A 20105-nucleotide genomic window follows, 5' to 3' on the forward strand; every position below is an offset into this window, starting at 1 on the left:
CAGGCAATGACATGTTTTTGAATAATAGCCACTGTCGTGTTGAAAAACACACAGCGAAATTGTGCAGGCAAACCGCGACCGGGATGAAGTAATCTGATAATCCGCTTTGGTGGTGTTTGGGGGGGAAATGCTGGAACGTGGAGCAGGCCACTCGGCCCCTCAAGCATGCTTCGCCATTCAATAAGATCATGGCTGATCTGATTGTAACCTCTCACCTACTCCCGATAACCTTTCGCTCCCTTATTAATAAAGAATCTATCTAGCTCTGCCTTAAACATATTCAAGGGGAGGCGGTGGCATCGTGGTATTGTCACCGGACGACTATTCTAGAGACCGAGGGTAATGCTCTGGGGACCTGGGTTCAAATCCCACCATGGCGGATGGTGAAATTTGAATCCAATAAAAATATGGAATTGAAAGCCTGATGATAACCATGAAACTATTGTTGATTGTTGTAAAAACCCATCTGGTTCGCTAATATCCTTTAGGGAAGGAAATCTGCTGTCCTTACTCTGGTCTGGCCCACATGTGACTCCAGACTCTCGGCATTGTGGTTGACTCTTAACTGCCCTCTGAACAAGGGCAATTAGGGATCTGCAATAAATGCTCCCACATCCCATGAACAAATATATTTTAAAAATTCAAAGTCCCTGCTTCCTCAGATTCTCAACCCTCTGAGAGAAAAAATTTCTCCTCATTGCTGTCTTATATGAGCTACCCCTTCTTTTTAAACCATGACCCTTAATTCTAGATTCTCCCACAAGAGGAAAAATCCTCCCCACATCCACCCTGTCAAGACCCTTCGGGATCTTGAAGGTTTCGATCAAGTCGCCTCTTACTCTTCTTAACACCAGTGGATACAAGCCTAACCTGTCCAACCTTTCCTCATAAGACAACCCGCCCATTCCTGGTATTAGCCTAGTAAATGCATTTACATCTTTCTTTAAATAAGGAGACCAATACTGTACACAGTACTCCAGATGTGGTCTCACCAGTGCCCTGTACAACTGAAGCATAACCTCCCTACTTTGTATTCGATTCCCCTCACAATAAACAATAACATTCTATTAGCTTTCCTAATTACTTGTTACTCCCTAAACTCCTCTGTCTCGCTCCATCAAATAAGATTTTGGCTGATCTGATTGTCACTGTCTTTCTTTCCTATCCCCTGTACTCTTTTGACTCCCTTGTTAATGAAGAAGCATCAAAAAGGATTGAGCTCCAATAAAAAAGGGGCAGCCACACTGCTGGGAGTGTACTATAGATCCCCAAACAGTGGAAGGGAGTTAGAAGAGCAAATATGTAGACAGATTTCTGTGGGCAAAAACAACAGGGCAGTGATAGTTAGGCACTTCAACTATCCTGATATCAATTTGGATGTGTGCAGTGCACAGAGGATGCAAAATTCTTGCACTGCATTCAAGAGAACTCTTGTAGCCAGCGTGGAACAAGCCCAACGAGAGGGGGCGCAATTCTAGATTTAATCCTGGGAAATGAAGCTGGGCAAGTGGATGAAGTAGCAGTGGGGGCCCATTTTGGACATAATGACCATAACAGTGTTAGATTTAGCATCATTATGTAAAAGGACAAAGATAGAACAGGAGTTAAAGTTCTAAATTGGGGGAAGACAAATTTTACAAAGCTGAGAGGTGAGCTGGTGAGAGTGGACTGGATACAGCTACTAGAAGGAAAAATTGTGTCAAATCAGTGGGAGACAAATCAGAGGCGAGATTATACGGCACTGTGTAGACATGTCCCCACAAAGAAAATGGGTGATACTGCCAAATCTAGAGTCCCCGGTTATCTAGAAGCACACAGGCCAAGAGAAAGTAGAAAAAGAAAGCTTATGATAGCCACAAAAGACTTAATACTGTTGAAAGCCTAGAGGAGTATAGAAAGTACAGGGGTGAAGTAAAAATGGAAATTAGGAAAGCAAAGAGAGAATACGGAAAAAGTATTGGCAGGTAAAAGCAAAGCGAATCCTAGGATGTTTTACCAGTACATTAAGAGCAAGAGAATAACTAAGGAAAGGGTAGGGCCTATCAGAGATGCACATGGTAACCTGTGGGTTGGTGCTGAAGATGTGGGCAGGGTTCTCAATGAGTACTTTGTCTCTGTCTTCACTAAGGAGTGGGATGATGCAGACATTCTAGTCAAAGAGGAGTGTGAAATATTAGATACAATAAGCATAGTGAGAGAGGAAATATTGGAGGGACTATCATCCTTGAAGGTGGATAAATCACGAGGGCCAGATGGATTGTATCCCAGGCTGTTAAAGGAAGCCAGGGAGGAAATAACGGATGCTCTGAGGACCATTTTCCAATCCTCACGAGATACAGGTGAGGTCGCAGAGGATAGGAGGTCTGCAAACTTGTACCATTATTTAAAAAGGGTGCGAGAGATAGGCCAGGAAATCATAGGCCGGTCACTCTGACTTCGGTGGTGGGTAAATTGTTGGAAACAATTCTGAGAGGCAGGATAAACTATCACTTCGAAAGGCACAGATTGATCAGAGATAGAATGGTTTTATTAGGGGAAGATTGTTTCTTACTAACGTAACAGAATTTTTTGAAGAAGTAACAAGGGGGATTGATGAGGGTAGTGCAGTGGATATTGTCTACATGGATTTTAGTAAGGCATTTGACAAGGTCCCACCTGGCAGACTGGTCAGGAAAGTGAGATCCCATGGGATACATGGGAAGGTTGCAAGTTGGATCCAAAATTGGCTCAGCGACAGGAAACAAAGGGCAATGATTGATGGATGTTTTTTCAAATGGAAAACAGTTTCCAGTGGTGTTCCTCAGGGCTCAGTGTTGGAAGCCTTGCTGTTTGTTGTATATATTAATGACGTAGACTTAAATGTTGGAGGTGTGATTGGGAAATTTGCAGACGACACAAAAATTGGCCGTGTAGTTGATAGTGAAGAGGATAGCTGTCGACTCCAGAATGATATCAATGGTTTGGTTGAGTGGGCGGAGAAGAGGCAAATGGAATTCAATTTGGAAAAGTGTGAGGTAATGCATTTGGAGAGGGCAAACAAAGCCAGGGAATACTCAGTAAATGGGAAGTTACTGAGAGAGTTTGAGGAAGTGAGACACCTTGGAGTGCATGTCCACAGGTCCTTGAAGGTGGCAGGACAGGTGGACAAGATGGTCAAGAAAGCAGTTGGAATGCTTTCCTTTATTGGGTGAGGTATTGAATACAAAATCAGGGATGTAATGGAACTGTTTAAAATGCTGGTTAGGCCACAGCTGGAATTTTGTGTACAGTTCTGGTCACATTACAGGAAAGGCATAATTGCTCTGGAGACAGTGCGGAGGAGATTTACAAGAATGTTGCCAGGGCTTGAAAATTGCAGCTATGAGGAGAGATTGGATAGGCTGGGGCTGGTCTCCTTAGAACAGAGGAGGCTAAGGGGTGACCTATTTGAGGTGTACAAAATTGAGGGGCCTGGATAGGGTAAACAGGAAAGACTTGTTTCCCCTGGCTGAGGGGGTCACTTACCAGGGGGCATAGATTAAGGTGATTGGTAGAAGGATTAGAGGGGACATGAGGAAAAACTTTCACCCAGAGGGTTGTGGGTATTTGGAATTCACTGCCTAAGTTTGTGTTTGAGGCTGAAACGCTCAACTCATTCAATAGGTACTTGGATCTGCATCTGAAGTGCTGTAACCTGCAAGACTACGGACCAGGCGCTGGAAAGTGGGATTAAAATAAACGGCTAGTTTCTTTATTCTTGTTTTGGCCGGCACAGACACAATGGGCTTTCTGCACTGTAACTTTTCCATGGTTCTGTTTCTCGTTCTCGTCTCTCCCACAAGGGAAAACATCCTCTCAGCTTCCACTCTGTCAAGTCCCCTCAGGATCTTATGTTTAAATAAGATCGTCTCTCATTCTTCTAAACTCCATTGGATACAGGCCCAGCCTGTCCAACATTTCCTCGTAGGAAAACCTCCTCATCCGTAGAATCAGTTGAGTGAACCTTCTTGGAATTGGACTTTTTTTTTCTTTATTCTTTCTTTCATGGGATGTCAGCGTCAAGGCCAGTATTTGTTGCCCATCCCCATTTGCCCTTGAACTGAACTGACTTTGCTTGGTAAATTCAGAGGGCGTTTAAGAGTCAACATTGGAGCCACATGTAGGTCAGGTAAGGAAGGCAGATTTCCTTAGTGAACCTGATGGATTTTTGCAACAATCGATGATAGTTTCACGGCCGTCATTACTGAGACTAGCTTTATATTCCAGATTTATTAACTGAACTCAAATTCCACCAGCAGACCAATGGGATTTGAACCTATGTTTAGGGCATCAGCCTGGGTCTCTCGATTACTAGCCCAGTGACATTACCACTATGCCACCATTAATTGAAAAGGAAGAATGTGCAGGGTTATGGAGCGAAAGTTGGGGAGTGGCACTAGGTAAATTGCTCCTTGGAGAGCCAGCATCAACATGGCAGGTCAAATGGCCTCCTCCTGTGCTGTAACCATTCTGTGAAACAGTTCCTGTGGTCTGAATTTTTTTTTTTTACAGAGACTCCTTACATTAAAGCAGAGGAAATTAAGGGCCAGTTTAATGGAAAATGTTTAAAATTTATGAAAGGAATAGGGCAAGGTAGGTAGAAAAAGATTGTTTCTAGTGATGGAATGGTTAAAATTGTGAGGACCAAACATAGGATTAACTGTGAGAGATTTTGGAGAGACAGCTTCAGATTTTTTTAAGATGGTTGTCGGGCTGTGGTGGTAATGATTGAAGCAGAGACTGGCAGCATATAAGGCTGAGATGGGTGGTGAAGAGAAGGTGGGGGAAGGAATATGCAAATTGGCACAGAGAATTGGGTTTCTGCGGAGGGTGAAGACCAACATGGAATGGCTGAGCTGTTGATAATCGTGGATTTGGGTGACACGGACCCCTGACCAATTTGATCCCCACTTCTGGAACGTCGACACCGCTGAACATTTTTTCTGTTTTCCTGAGAGAGCAGACAGGGCCCCGGATTAATGCCTCATCTGAAAGACGACACGTCTGACAGTGCAGCACTCGCTTAATGCTGCACCAGGAGTGACGGGCAAGTCACAAATGACTTGTGAACTACCCTGCAGATTGATTCTGGAGAATGGTTGCCTTCTAATTTTCTCCCTTTCTCTCTTAGAGGAAGGGAACGTTGCCAGATTTAACTTATTTTCAAAGTTTTTGTTCATGATGCATTGAAACTAGGGGAAAAGTTAGTTTGCATGTAATCAGTAGGCTGGGTGCCAGACCAACGGGTAAATGATTCATTAGTTGCTGGGACTGCTTTGTTGGATGATGTCTATTGACCTTTGATACAGATACACAACATGTACTGGATTGAATAGGAGGTGTGTCCTCAGGACCTATATAAGTACAGGCTCTGACGCTGGATGCTCAGAGCCTGGGTGACGGTCACTGGTCCCTTATGCTTGCACAAAATGTTTCGTAGCTTTACCAGACTCAGCCACTTTGTGAGTTTGGAGAGTGTGTGCGCTGGGCAAAACCTCGGCTCCCGCTGTGCAAGGGTCATTTCCACAACTTTCCTTCGAGTCAAGGTTAAGTCCCCAGCAACAAGAAGGTAGGTTTTGTGGTGTTGGGGAAGGTGAGTTGCATGCATGATTGTGTCAGCCGTGTCTCAGTCTCTTGTCTCTAGAACCGTAGCACAGAAGGAGACCATTCAGCCCGTCATGTCTGTGCTGGCTCTCTGCAAGAGCAAATCAGTTGGTCCCAATCCCTTGCACTTTCCCCATAGCACTGCAAATTTTCTCTCTTCAGCTGCTTATCCAATCCCCTTTTGACGATTGACCCTGCCTCCACCACACGCTAAGGCAATGCACTCCAGACCCTAACATCTCGTGCAAAAAAATGGTTTTTCCTTGTGTCGCTGTTGGTTCTCTTGCCAATCACTTCAAATCTGTGTCCACTGGTTCTCAACCTTTTGTTTTATTCTTTCATGGGATATGGGTATTGCTGGCTAGTCCAGCATTTGTTACCCATCCCTTAATGTCCTTGAGAAGGTGGCGGTGAGCCGCCATCTTGAACCGCTACAGTCGACCTGGCATAGGAACATCCACAGTGCTGTTAGGGAGGGAGTTCCAGGATTTTGACCCAGTGACAGTGAAGGAACAGCGATATGGTTCCAAGTCAGGATGGTGAGTGGCTTGGAGGAGAACTAGCTGGTGGTGGTGTTCCCATGCATCTGCTGCCCCTGTCCTTCTAGGTGGTAGAGGTTGTGGGTTTGAAAGGTGCTGTTGAAGGAGGTTTGCTGAACATATGCTGCGCACTGTTGCCACTGTGCACCAGTGGTAGAGGGAATGAATGCTTCACTTAGTGGATGGAGTGCCAACCCAGCAGGCTGCTTTGTCCTGGATGGTGTCCACTTTTTTCAGTACTGTTGAAGCTGCACTCATCCAGGAAAGTGGGGAGTGTTCCATCACACTCCTGCCTTGCACGTTGTAGATGGTGGAAAGAGTTTGGGGAGTCAGGAGGCGAGTTACTTGCCCCAGAATTCTCAGCCTCTGACCTACTCTTATAGCTACAGTATTTATATGGCTGGTCCAGTTCACCTTCTGGTAACCTCCAGGATGTTGATAATGGGCGATTCAGTGATAGTAATGATGTTGAATGTAATAGGGGAGATGGCTAGATTCTCTCTTGTTGGCGATGGTCAAAACTTGTCACTTATCGGCCCAAGCCAGGACAGCGGGAACAGCTTCTCCCTATCTAGTTTGTCTTCACCGCCCGTGATTTTGAACCCTTCTATCAAATCTTCACTCAACTTTCTCCAAGGAGAACAGTCCCAACTTCTCGAATTGTTTTCTTTCATAACGGAAGTCCCTGATCCCTGGAACAATTCCTGGAGCCGTTCTTGTGAATCTTCTGCACCCTCACTGAAGCTTTTTGAAGCGTGATGTCCAGTTATAACCTGGTGGACACACTACACCAGTTGAGGCTGAACCAGTGTTTTATAAAGGTTTCTCATAACTTCCTTTTTTATATTCTATGTCTCTATTTATAAAGCCCTAAGTCAGAAGATTGTGGGTTCAGGTCCATTGCAAAGACGTGCCTGCATAATCTAGGCTGCCGCGATAACCGAGAACTGAGAGAGCCCTGCACTGTGGTGAGTGCCATTTTCCTGGTGGCATGATAAACTGAGGCCCCGCCCCCTCGGGTGGACGTAAAGATCCCACAGGAAAAAGAGCAGGATGTTCTCCCCGGTGTTCTGGCCAATATTTTTCTCTCAATCAACACCGCTTTATGATCTGATTATTATCGCAGCATTAACTGTGGAAGTTTGTAATGCACAAATCAGCTGCTGTGTTTCCTCGGTTATGATAGTAACTACACTTCAAAATTACTTCATCGACTGTGCCGTGCTTTGAGACATCGCGGTGCCATGAAAGGCGCTATATAAATAAATGCAAATCTTTTTTGTGTGCATGCAGAATCACCAAAGGAGGCCATTTGGCCCATCGTGTCTACATCGGCTCTCCAAATGAGCATTTCGCCCAATGCCATTCTCCTGCCTTCTCCCCAGAACCCTGCAGATTGTTTCTTTTCCCTCTTGAAAGCCTCGATTGAACCTGCCTCCACACTCAGGCAGCACATTCCAGACCCTAACCACTCGCTGTATGAAAAAAAATGTTCTCATATCGCTTTTGTTTCTTTTAACAATTACTTTAAATCTGCGCCCTCTTGTTCTTTGGAGAGCATCGATCCTTCCACCAATGGGAACAGTTTCTCCCTATCTACTCTGTCCACACCACTCATGATTTTGAATACCTCTATCAAATCTCCTCTCGACCTTCTTCAAGGAAAAGAGTCCCAACTTTTCCTCATCCCTGGAACCATTCTTGTGAATCTTTTCTGCACTCTCTCCAATCCCTTCACATCTTTCCTAAAGTGTGAAGCCCAGAGCTGGACACACTACTCCAGCTGAGGTCTAACTAGTGTCTTATACAAGTTCAACATAACCTCCTTGCACTTGTACTCTATTCCCCTATTAATGAAGCCTAGGATACTGTATGCCTGATTAACTACACTCTCAACCTGTCGTACGCACATAGACACTCAGGTCCCTCTGCTCCTTCACCCCCTTTGGAGTTGTACCCTTTACTTTATATTGTCTCTCTATGTTCTTCCGACCAAAATGTTTCACCACACATTTCTCTGCATTGAACTTCACCTGCCACCTATCCACCCATTGCATCAACTTATCTAGGCCCTTTTGAAACTCTACACTATCCTCCTCACAGCTCACAATGCTTCCAAGTTTGTATCGTCCATAAATTTTGAAATTGTCCCCTGCACACCAAGGTCTAGATCATTAATATATATCAGGAACAGCAAGGGCCTCAATACCGACCCCTGGTGGAACTCCACTACAAACCTTCCTCCAGCCCAAAAAACATCCAGTAACCATTGCTCTCTACTTCCCCTCACTCAGCCAATTATCCCTTTTATTCTATGAACTATAACTTTCCTCACAAGTCTGTTATGCAGTACTGTATGAAACGCCTTTTTGGAAGTCTATGTACACCACATCAACAGCAATGCCCTCATCAACCCTCTCTGTCACCTCATCAAAAAACTCTAGCAAGTTAGTTAAATATGATTTTCCCTTGAGAAATTCATGCTGGCTTTTCTTAATTAACCAGCATTTGTCCACGTGAATATTTATCTTGTCACGGATTATTGTTTCTAGAAGTTTCCCCACCACCGAAGTTAAACTGACTGGCCTGTATTATTTGCTGGGCCTGTCCTTGCACCCTTTTTTGAGTAAGGATGTAATGTTTGCAATTCTCCAGTCCTCTGGCACTATCCATTGAGACGAAAGAAGACTGAAAAATGATGACCTAAATTATTCATGTTCACAGCTGCAACCAGTGAATGTTGAGTTGATTTCCCATGGGTAGTAGTGTACTCAAAAGAACGGAAGGACATAGTGTTACTGGTTTAGAGAGGGCTGGACAAGTCCTTGTGCTACTGAAATGCCCCAGCTCATCGCCAACAAAACTCCTGTTTGTTGGATCAGCCATCTTTTTGCCCCCCCCATCTTGCCTTAGCCTTGCGTCACTGCAGCCTCCCTCCTAGCTCCCCCTTCCCTTCCCTCCTCCCCTTAGACTTACCCTTCTCCCACCCCTTGCCCCCTCCCCTTCCCCTTCCCCCCTTCCTCCTCACCCCAGCTCCTCCCCCTTCAGCCTCATTTCTTGTGATCCTGTTCCCAGTTTTCACTCTGCCTTGCCACGTCCCTCCCTTTTGCAAAAGCCACCGTCCTTTTGATTTTTTCCCCCTATCTTAGGTTTTCCATTTTCCCCCTCCTTTCTTTTTCCTCAGTCTAGCTGCTTGTGTTCCTCTCCCGATATCGCACAGTGGGAGACCCCTTGAAGATGAGGACGCCATATAAGTCCATGTCAAATAATCCAGTCTTTTACAGCAGGAGGAACATTCCTATTTTGCAATTTGCTTTCACATTCCTTTAGTATGTTGTTTTGAAAATCCAGTTTTCCAGAAGTTTAAGCTTGGTCACCTAGCAACTAACATTTGGCTGTCAGTTTACTGACTGGATCATTGGCAGACAGGGCATGGGTCACTGTTCATTTGTTTTATGCCAGGTGCAGAAATGCTGATTCTAATAATTTCACCACAATCTCCAGGCCGGCACATCACGAATGCCAAAGCTGCACCAGAAAAATAATGCATCCTTGGGAAGACTTGCATTTACACAGCACCTATCAGGCCCCCCTCTCTCTCTCTCTCCCTCTCCGCCCCCCACCCCCCCACACCCGGCCTCTCCTCCCCCCACCCCCACTGCCTCTCTCGCCCCCCCCCACTGCCTCTCCTTCCCCCCCCCCCCCCACTACCTCTCTCTCCCCACCGCCTCTCCTCTCCCCCACTCTGTGCCCTGCCTCTCCTCTCCCCTTCCTCCCTCTGTGCCCCACCTCTCCTCTGCCCCCTCTCTGCCCTGCCTCTCCTCTCCAGCAATTCCCCCTTCTGCCCTGCCTCTCCTCTTCCCCCGCCTCTCCCCTCCCCTCCTCTGTGCCCCACCTCTCCTCTCCCCCCTCTCTGCCCCTGCCTCTCCTCTCCTCTCCTCTTCCCCTTCTCTGCCCCTGCCTCTCCTCTCCAGCAATTCCCCCTCTCTTCCCCCGCCTCTCCTCTTCCCCCGCCTCTCCTCTTCCCCCGCCTCTCCCCTCCCCTCCTCTGTGCCCCTGCCTCTCCTCTCCAGCAATTCCCCCTCTCTGCCCCCGCCTCTCCTCTTCCCCCGCCTCTCCCCTCCCCTCCTCTGTGCCCCACCTCTCCTCTCCTCTTCCCCCTCTCTGCCCCTGCCACTCCTCTCCAGCAATTCCCCCTCTCATGTTGAGCTGCATTCTGAGCCCATAGCTTTTTCCTGACAATGAGCTGTCACTGCTGATCCTCCTGCATCATATCAGGAGCAGAGGCTGATTGGCTGAGGCTCAGTCAGAACACTGTGCTGATCGACTGCTGAGGGCGGAGCTGGAGTGTGTAACTCTCTGCCTTCGGGTGGCTGCTGCTTTGCGCATTGATGTGAGTGTAGTGCAGCCCGATACTGGCACCAGACAGGTAGGGTGCAGACATCTGTGTGAGAGGCAGCACCCGGGGCACTGTGCTGAAGGCTTCTTGTCCTGCATTGATGTATAATGCAGGAAGAAATCTCTGGTAAATTGTGACAGGCAAATGACTGCACCAGAATGTGCAGTTTGGAGCTGATTTGCATAATTATGTTAGAACTACTGTAGAAATTTTATCAAGTACTTGTTATGAAATCGCCAGTCTTTCCACTGTGTGGGGTGGGGGGTGAAAGGAATTGTTGGCTACAACGTCTGGTGTGAATCTGAGAGACGAAGGGTTGAAGTTGAAACTTATAAATGGATGAAAGGGAATTGCTTTCAATGGGGTAGGAATTGTGATGCATGTGAGTGATACTGATGGAGGGTCTGCGTTCCTGTTACCCAGAGTTTGTATATGTACGCAGCCTGTGTTTTAAGGAGGGTCTGCGTTCCGGTTACCCTGAGTTTGTATATGTACGCAGCCTGTGTTTTAAGGAGGGTCTGCGTTCCGGTTACCCTGAGTCTGTATATATACCCAGCCTGTGTTCTAAGGATGGTCTGCGTTCCGGTTACCCTGAGTTTGTATATATACCCAGCCTGTGTTTTAAGGAGGGTCTGCGTTCCTGTTACCCTGAGTTTGTATATATACCCAGCCTGTGTTTTGAGGAGGGTCTGCGTTCCTGTTACCTTGAGTTTGTATATGTATGCAGCCTGTGTTTTAAGGAGGGTCTGCGTTCCTGTTACCCTGAGTTTGTATATATACCCAGCCTGTGTTTTAAGGAGGGTCTGCGTTCCTGTTTCCCTGAGTTTGTATATGTATGCAGCCTGTGTTTTAAGGAAGATCTGTGTTCCGGTTACCCTGAGTCTGTATATATACCCAGCCTGTGTTTTGTTTTAACAGAGGGTTATGATTCTGATTCGAGTTTATTTGGCCCTGCTTTTTGCGGATTTTGGATTCTAGATACTGTATCTGCCTCCAGCCGAGCTGGTTTTGTAAGTGGGTGATCAGATTGTGTTCTCTGTCTCTCCTTGAGCTGGTGGTGAATGCTGCATGCTTAACCACAGCTTGCTGCCATCTCTTTATGCTAGTGGCTGATGTTCTGTTGAAAGTGCCAGCTCACCCCACAGTCTGGCGCAGGCTCAATGCACCCAGACTTGGGACTGCACTGGGCAGGGCTTTGCCCATCATAGCTGGGGCTTGGCTCTGTCCTGTATGTGGAGTGGATGGTCATACATGACACTGATGTCAACCTGCGGCTTGGGCTGGGGGGGGGCCAGGCCATGGCAGAGATTAAGGTCTTCTGTGTCAGGTTGGTTCAGCTGATCCAAGTCAGCGAGTAGATAAGTCTTCCACATGAGGTGATTGGTCTGAATTGTGCTGAATTAGTTAGGCAATGTAGGAGAGATAGTGAGAGGACAGCGGACCTCCACTCTCATTTTAAGGGCGGGGGGGGGGGAAATCTCCTCAGGGGCCTGATTGTCCAACAGGACCCCGTGTGGAAAGAGCATGTGTGTTTCTGACGCTAAAGATAGAAATTGAGCTTGGCTGTGATGCCCCTTGTGGTCAAATTGCCAGCAGGCACTTGCTGTCCCAGCTTGCACATAAAACAGCCACGCAGGCAAATGACAAGGGAGGTGGCAACCAGGTGAGATTCTACCACCAGCTGCGGGCTCCTGCAGCAGAGGCAAGGCTGGGGAATCTATGATCGGCATGTGTTCAAATCCTGTCTCCACTCAGCCAAGATCAGGGCATTTAGAATGACACTGCAGGGAATGCATTTAAACCATTCACTACGCTTGAGCAATTACTGCTGGTGCCGTAGACTGAGCTAATGAATCATATTGCTGTTATTCATGCATGGTCTTGCTTGCAACTGACAGTTCCTAGATGTTCAGACACTTATAACTGGGGTAGAATTCTATGGGATAAAAACAAAAAAACTGCAGATGCTGGAAATCCAAAACAAAAACAGAATTACCTGGAAAAACTCAGCAGGTCTGGCAGCATCGGCGGAGAAGAAAAGAGTCGACGTTTCGAGTCCTCGTGAAAGGGTCATGAGGACTCGAAACATCAACTCTTTTCTTCTCCGCCGATGCTGCCAGACCTGCTGAGTTTTTCCAGGCAATTCTGTTTTTGTTTAGAATTCTATGGGGTGTGATTCTCACTGGGAGACAGTTCCTGAAGGTGCTGACCCTCACTGGGGGTGCAGTTCCTGAAGGTGCTGACTCTCACTGGGGGACAGTCCCTGAAGGTGCTGACTCTCACTGGGGGACAGTCCCTGAAGATGCTGACTCTCACTGGGGGACAGTCCCTGAAGGTGCTGACTCTCACTGGGGGTCAGTTCCTGAAGGTGCTGACTCTCACTGGGGGACAGTTCCTGAAGGTGTTGACTCTCACTGGGGGACAGTTCCTGAAGGTGCTGACTCTCACTGGGAGACAGTTCCTGAAGGTGCTGACCCTCACTGGGGGAAAGTTCCTGAAGGTGCTGACTCTCACTGGGGGACAGTTCCTCAAGGTGCTGACTCTCACTGGGGGATAGTTCCTGAAGTTGCTGACTCTCACTGGGGGACAGTTCCTGAAGGTGCTGACTCTCACTGGGGGACAGTTCCTGAAGGTGCTGACTCTCACTGGGGGACAGTTCCTGAAGGTTCTGACTCTCACTAGGGGGTAGTTCCTGAAGGTGTTGACTCTTTTCCTAACCTATTATCCAGGGAATCCGCGCCCAGTTTATGTAACTTCTCCTCATAATTTAACCCTTAGTGACCTGGTGATGTTTTTGCCTGTCAGTTATCCCAGAGACACGTTGTTACAATGATTTTCCTGATCCCTTTCCCCACAGTCTTTCCACGATGCCCGGATCACTACCTGCCAATGCTGAGGCTGGCTGGCCCAAGGATGTGGGAATCATCGCCATGGAGATCTACTTCCCATCTCAGTACGTGGAGCAGACAGAACTGGAGAAGTTCGATGGGGTGGACGCAGGCAAGTACACCGTCGGCCTGGGGCAGTCGAGGATGGGCTTCTGCTCGGACCGTGAGGACATCAACTCCCTGTGCCTCACTGCCGTCCACCGGCTGCTGGAGCGGAACAACCTCCCGTACGAGAGCATTGGGCGACTGGAGGTGGGCACAGAGACCATCATTGACAAGTCCAAGTCAGTGAAGACGGTCCTTATGCAGCTGTTTGAGGAGTCTGGGAACACCGACGTCGAGGGCATCGACACCACCAACGCCTGCTATGGGGGAACCGCCGCGCTCTTCAACTCTGTCAACTGGGTGGAGTCCAGCTCCTGGGACGGTGAGTGTGTGCACCCCTGCCCTGGCTTGGAAACTCCTCGCTCACTGCGAGCTTCCCCTAAACACGAGCTGGGGTTCGATCAGCTCTCAAGGGAAATGATTACAGGGGAAGGACTTTCCTTATGAAAGAGCCTTTCATGTTCTCAGCGCATGCCAAAGTATCGCAGCCAGTTGAGTGGGTTTTTTTTTTGAAGTACAGTCATTGTTATAAGGTAGGGACATGTATCGCACACAGCTGACACATTCTCCATACAGACACCATCCCAGGCCATATATCCTCATAGAGACAGGTAATGTATACGCCACAGTGTTTATATAATATCTAACATATACTATACACACACACACACACACACATCCACCCATCACCTGTGAGAGATGGTAGCTACATAGATAAATGTGAGGCTGTGCATTTTAGTAGGAGGTTTGGCCAGGCAGCTGAGCTTAAAAAATAGGATTCCTGAGCGGTATGACTGATTTGCAGGTGCAGATAGTTGGAAGGTGTCATTCACTTCTGTTGGGGAGGGGAGGGTGGGGGGGGTGTGGTGTCGATGGGCGGCTTTCTGTCTTGCTGGTTGAATGTGACCCACTCATGTTGTCCTTGGCTTTGCAGGGCGCTACGCGCTGGTTGTTGCTGGTGATATCGCAGTCTACGCTACTGGGAGTGCCCGGCCCACAGGAGGTGCTGGAGCCATCGCCATGCTGGTTGGTCCCAATGCTCCACTGGGATTTGAGCGAGGTGCGTATGTGTGGAGAACTCCATTGAGTACAGGGTAATGGGGCCTACAGCTCCCCAACAAGGCTGTCAGCACCCTGTATGTGCCTGCTGCTTAACAATAGGACAGACTTACATTTATATAGCGCTGTTCACAGCCAAAACACTGTCCAACCAGTGAAATATTTCGAAGTGTAATCACTGCTGTAAAGTAGGAAGCACAGCAGTGAACTTGCACATCGAGCTCACTAACACAGCAATGAGATAAACGGTAATGGTTCAGTGACAAGAACTACAGCACTTCCCCCTCCACCCCTCATACAAACTGGTTCATTTCACTCTCTAAATCCTTATCTCTAACTCCACACTCCCCCCTCCTCACTCCACACTCCCCCCTCCTCACTGCCCCCTCCTCACTCCCCCCTCCTCACTCCCCCCTCCTCACTCCCCCCTCCTCACTCCCCCCTCCTCACTCCCCCCTCCTCACTCCCCCCTCCCCTCCTCACTCCACCCCCCTCACTCCACCCTCCCCCTCCTCACTCCACCCTCCTCACTCCACCCTCCCCTCCTCACTCCACCCTCCCCTCCTCACTCCACCCTCCTCACTCCCCCTCCTCACTCCACTCTCCCCCCTCACTCCACCCTCCTCACTCCACTCTCCCCCATCTCCCTCCACCCTCCCCACTCCTCACTCCACCCTCCCCTCCTCACTCCACCTTCCCCCTCCTCACTCCACCCTCCCCCTCCTCACTCCACCCTCCCCTCCTCACTCCACCCTCCCCTCCTCACTCCACCCTCCCCTCCTCACTCCACCCTCCCCTCCTCACTCCACCCTCCCCCTCCTCACTCCACCCTCCCCCTCCTCACTCCACCCTCCCCCTCCTCACTCCACCCTCCCCCTCCTCACTCCACCCTCCCCCTCCTCACTCCACCCTCCCCCTCCTCACTCCACCCTCCTCACTCCACCCTCCCCTCATCACTCCACCCTCCCCCTCCTCACTCCACCCTCCCCTCCTCACTCCACCCTCCCCCTCCTCACTCCACCCTCCTCACTCCACCCTCCCCCTCCTCACTCCACCCTCTCCCCATCTCCCTCCACCCTCCTCACTCCACCCTCCCCCTCCTCACTCGCACCTCCCCCTCCTCATTCGCACCTCCCCCCTCCTCACTCGCACCTCCTCACTCGCACCTCCCCCTCCTCACTCACACCTCCCCCTCCTCACTCGCACCTCTCCTCCTCACTCCACCCTCCCCCCTCCTCACTCCACCCTCCCCCTCCTCACTCCACCCTCCCCCTCCTCACTCCACCCTCCCCCTCCTCACTCCACCCTCCCCCTCCTCACTCCACCCTCCCCCTCCTCACTCCACCCTCCCCCTCCTCACTTGCACCTCCCCCTCCTCACTCGCACCTCCCCCCTCCTCACTCGCACCTCCTCACTCGCACCTCCCCCCTCCTCACTCGCACCTCCCCCCTCCTCACTCGCACCTCCCCCTCCTCACTCGCACCTCCCCCCTCCTCACTCGCACCTCTCCTCCTCACTCCACCCTCCCCCCTCCTCACTCCACCCTCCCCCTCCTCACTCCACCCTCCCCCTCCTCACTCCACCCTCCCCCTCCTCACTCCACCCTCCCCCTCCTCACTCCACCCTCCCCCTCCTCACTCCACCCTCCCCCTCCTCACTCCACCCTCCCCCTCCTCACTCCACCCTCCCCCTCCTCACTTCACCCTCCCCCTCCTCACTCCACCCTCCCCCTCCTCACTCCACCCTCCCCCTCCTCACTCCACCCTCCCCCTCCTCACTCCACCCTCCTCACTCCACCCTCCTCACTCCACCCTCCTCACTCCCCCCTCCTCACTCCACCCTCTCACTCCGCCCTCCCCCTCCACACACCGCCCTCCCCCTCCACACACCGCCCTCCCCCTCCACACACCGCCCTCCCCCTCCACACACCGCCCTCCCCCTACCGCCCTTCCCCTCACCGCCCTTCCCCTCACTCCACCCTCCTCACTCCACCCTCCCCCCTCCTCACTCCACCCTCCTCACTCCACCCTCCTCACTCCACCCTCCCCCTCCTCACCCGCACCTCCCCCTTCCTCCACCCTCCTCACCCGCACCTCCTCACCCGCACCTCCACCCTCCCCCTCCTCACCCGCACCTCCACCCTCCCCCCTCCCCCCTCCTCACCCGCACCTCCCCCCTCCTCCCCCCTCTCCTCACGCCACCCTCCTCACCCGCCCCTCCCACTCTTTATCACCCCGCCCTCCCTCCAAAGCCTCACGGGTCCCTCCCCCTCCTTCATCCACGCCCAGTGTGGAAGGTTTGGCTTCATTGTCGCTTCATCACCATCTCCTTCAACACGGGTGGCAAGAGCCACACTCGTGTTACCCAAAGCCCAGCCCAGCCCCTTGGAACGTCGGAGCAGGAGGAGGTCATTCTGCCCCTTGAACCAGGTTCTGTCATTCTCTTAGATCAAGGCTTATAAGAATTTTAGCTCCATTTGCCCACCTTGATTTCTTCACCCTTCATACCATCGCCCCAAATGTTTCTATTAATCTCATTTAACACTTTCAATTTCCCTCTGTCCCTTGGGGATTATTGGAAGCCATTAGCTTGGAGGGGGAATGGATTGTGCCCCACTGGTTCCATCCACCCCCACTTGACATGTCGGAGTATGAAAGTTGGGAGCTGTGCCTCTCCAGGTGCCCCGACCTTGCGATCTGGACATTTGCGGCTGGAGTGCTCAGAATTCTCTTTCCCGTTCCGGTCCCCTTTCCTAATCTCTAATCTCGTACTTTTGGTTTGATTGGAAAGCAGAATTCTGGATGGGGGAACATGAGTGACCCCTGGTGTAGTTGCCACCAGACCAAGATGATGCACTGCTCAGCAAGCAGCCAGTGTAGAGTGGTCAGTATTGGTGAAAGGATCTCGGGATGGATCCAATGTGAGACCAAGTTAAAAGGCAGTAACAAAATCCGAGAGTTTTCCTGCAGGATGTCCTCCGGTAGGAGAGTGCAGCAATTTTTATTTTGCCGCTGCGGTTTAATATCATTACCAGCAGGTGGTGATGTTACACCTCATTCCTTTAGACAGCCGACTCTTGGTTTAAAGTTAGTTCATTCACGTTATCTGACAATACACATATTTTTGGTGCTAGTTTTTCTGTTTGTTCTGATGCATACATTATTCATTCAGCAGAATGTAATCTGCAAACTGTTTGGGTCTGCACTGTGGAGTTAGAAAGAAAGAAACCCCACTTTTCTATAGCATCTTTCGCAACGTTATAGTGTCTGTTGTGATTTAGGAACCTGGCAATTCACTTCCTGTACTTAGTTGAGGGATGACTATTGGCCAACAGGGGAAAATTTGCTGCTCTTCCCTGCTGTATCTTTGACATCTACCTGAGAGGGCAGTTTAACATCCTGTCTGAAAGATGGCACCTCTGACAGTGCAGCATTCCCTCAGTATTGCACTGCAGTGTTAACCTAGTGCTTAAGCACCTGGAGTGGGATTTGAAGCCGTGATCTGACTCAGGGGGTGAGTGTGTTACCCATTGAGTTGTGTCTGAGGGAAAACTCCTAGGCTTTGATCTTAATTGCTGTAGGCATGTCAGCTCTCTCACTCGCCCAGTTGGATGTGAATGTGTAACTTACCCTGCGTGTGTACCGCAGGAAGATTGTTTGCTGTCTTCAGGGTCCCAGGTTTATGAATGTAATGGCTAACTGTATCCATCACTTGCAGGACTCCGGGGAACACACATGCAGCACGCGTATGACTTCTACAAACCGGACATGGTGTCAGAGTACCCTGTGGTGGATGGGAAACTCTCAATTCAATGCTACCTCAATGCACTGGATCACTGCTATGGAGTTTACTGCAACAAGTACCAGGCACAGAAACAGAAAGGTGGGTCACTGTGTTCAGCTGCATGGGGTTGGCAGGACCTTGAAGAAAGCACTCCAGTCTGCTTTACTGCTTCATGTGTGATTTCCCCCCCACCCCCAGCAGCTGGGTCAGTTCACTTATATTTCATCCCCTTTATCACCTTATACTTGTCTTTTTACCTTTTCTCACCCTTCAGTGAAAACTGTTCTCAAACTTATCAAGACCAGTAACTGGTGAAGATATTGTCAGTGTCTTCACATGTTGAAAATAGCTTCCTCAGAATCAGCCACCTAAAAGTGAAAGAAGGTTATTGGACCTGGAGAATGGAACATTTTGCATTTTGGGCATTGTGTCAGGATCAGTTACTTCCAAGGTACATCAGAGAGTAAAGCTCACTCCACACTGTCCATCAAACACTCCCAGGACAGGTACAGCACAGGGTTAAATACAGAGTAAAGCTCCCTCTACACTGTCCCGATCAAACGCTCCCAGGGCAGGTACAGCACAGGGTTAAATACAGAGTAAAGCTCCCTCTACACTGTCCCGATCAAACACTCCCAGGACAGGTACAGCACGGGGTTAGATACAGAGTAAAGCTCCCTCTACACTATCCCCATCAAACACTCCCAGGGCAGGTACAGCACAGGGTTAGATACAGAGTAAAGCTCCCTCTACACTGTCCCCATCAAACACTCCCAGGGCAGGTACAGCACAGGGTTAGATACAGAGTAAAGCTCCCTCTACACTGTCCCCATCAAACACTCCCAGGGCAGGTACAGCACAGGGTTAGATACAGAGTAAAGCTCCCTCTACACTGTCCCCATCAAACACTCCCAGAACAGGTACAGCACAGGGTTAGATACAGAGTAAAACTCCCTCTACACTGTCCCCATCAAACACTCCCAGGACAGGTACAGCACAGGGTTAGATACAGAGTAAATCTCCCTCTACACTGTCCCCATCAAACACTCCCAGGACAGGTACAGCACGGGGTTAGATACAGAGTAAATCTCCCTCTACACTGTCCCCATCAAACACTCCCAGGATAGGTACAGCACGGGGTTAGATACAGAGTAAAGCTCCCTCTACACTGTCCCCATCAAACACTCCCAGGACAGGTACAGCACGGGGTTAGATACAGAGTAAATCTCCCTCTACACTGTCCCCATCAAACACTCCCAGGATAGGTACAGCACGGGGTTAGATACAGAGTAAAGCTCCCTCTACACTGTCCCCATCAAACACTCCCAGGACAGGTACAGCACGGGGTTAGATACAGAGTAAATCTCCCTCTACACTGTCCCCATCAAACACTCCCAGGACAGGTACAGCACGGGGTTAGATACAGAGTAAATCTCCCTCTACACCGTCCCCATCAAACACTCCCAGGGCAGGTACAGCACGGGGTTAGATACAGAGTAAATCTCCCTCTACACCGTCCCCATCAAACACTCCCAGGACAGGTACAGCACGGGGTTAGATACAGAGTAAAGCTCCCTCTACACTACAAACAATGTACTTGGATCAGCCATAGAACTGATTTCCCAGATCAGCTGGGTCACTCATGCACAGAAACCACTTTGTCCTCCTTGAGTTTCCAAACTGGAAACGCTGGGATGCCAGCAGATGTGG

At 49.7% G+C, this 20105-nt stretch overlaps 2 protein-coding genes across 6 annotated transcripts in view; one reads left to right on the plus strand and one right to left on the minus strand.

The window, feature by feature from the left end:
* Nucleotides 1-20105, minus strand: part of LOC144692089 (uncharacterized) — a 981581-nt gene that overhangs the window by 255855 nt on the left and 705621 nt on the right. The gene's annotated exons all lie outside the window — the stretch shown is intronic.
* Nucleotides 1-20105, plus strand: part of hmgcs1 (3-hydroxy-3-methylglutaryl-CoA synthase 1 (soluble)) — an 83040-nt gene that overhangs the window by 54827 nt on the left and 8108 nt on the right. For 4 of the 5 annotated variants that reach the window (XM_078560597.1, XM_078560583.1, XM_078560590.1 and 1 more), the window contains exons 2-4: nucleotides 13418-13875; nucleotides 14488-14613; nucleotides 18330-18494. In XM_078560597.1, the coding sequence (XP_078416723.1) occupies nucleotides 13428-13875; nucleotides 14488-14613; nucleotides 18330-18494 (739 nt within the window). In that variant the 5' untranslated portion in view covers nucleotides 13418-13427. Of the gene's footprint in view, nucleotides 1-5401; nucleotides 5588-13417; nucleotides 13876-14487; nucleotides 14614-18329; nucleotides 18495-20105 lie in introns of those variants that run through there. The other variant, XM_078560570.1, reaches the window with a different exon arrangement.

Source organism: Cetorhinus maximus, chromosome 2, assembly GCF_964194155.1.
Source record: "Cetorhinus maximus chromosome 2, sCetMax3.hap1.1, whole genome shotgun sequence".
Classification (NCBI taxonomy): Eukaryota; Metazoa; Chordata; class Chondrichthyes; order Lamniformes; family Cetorhinidae; genus Cetorhinus; species Cetorhinus maximus.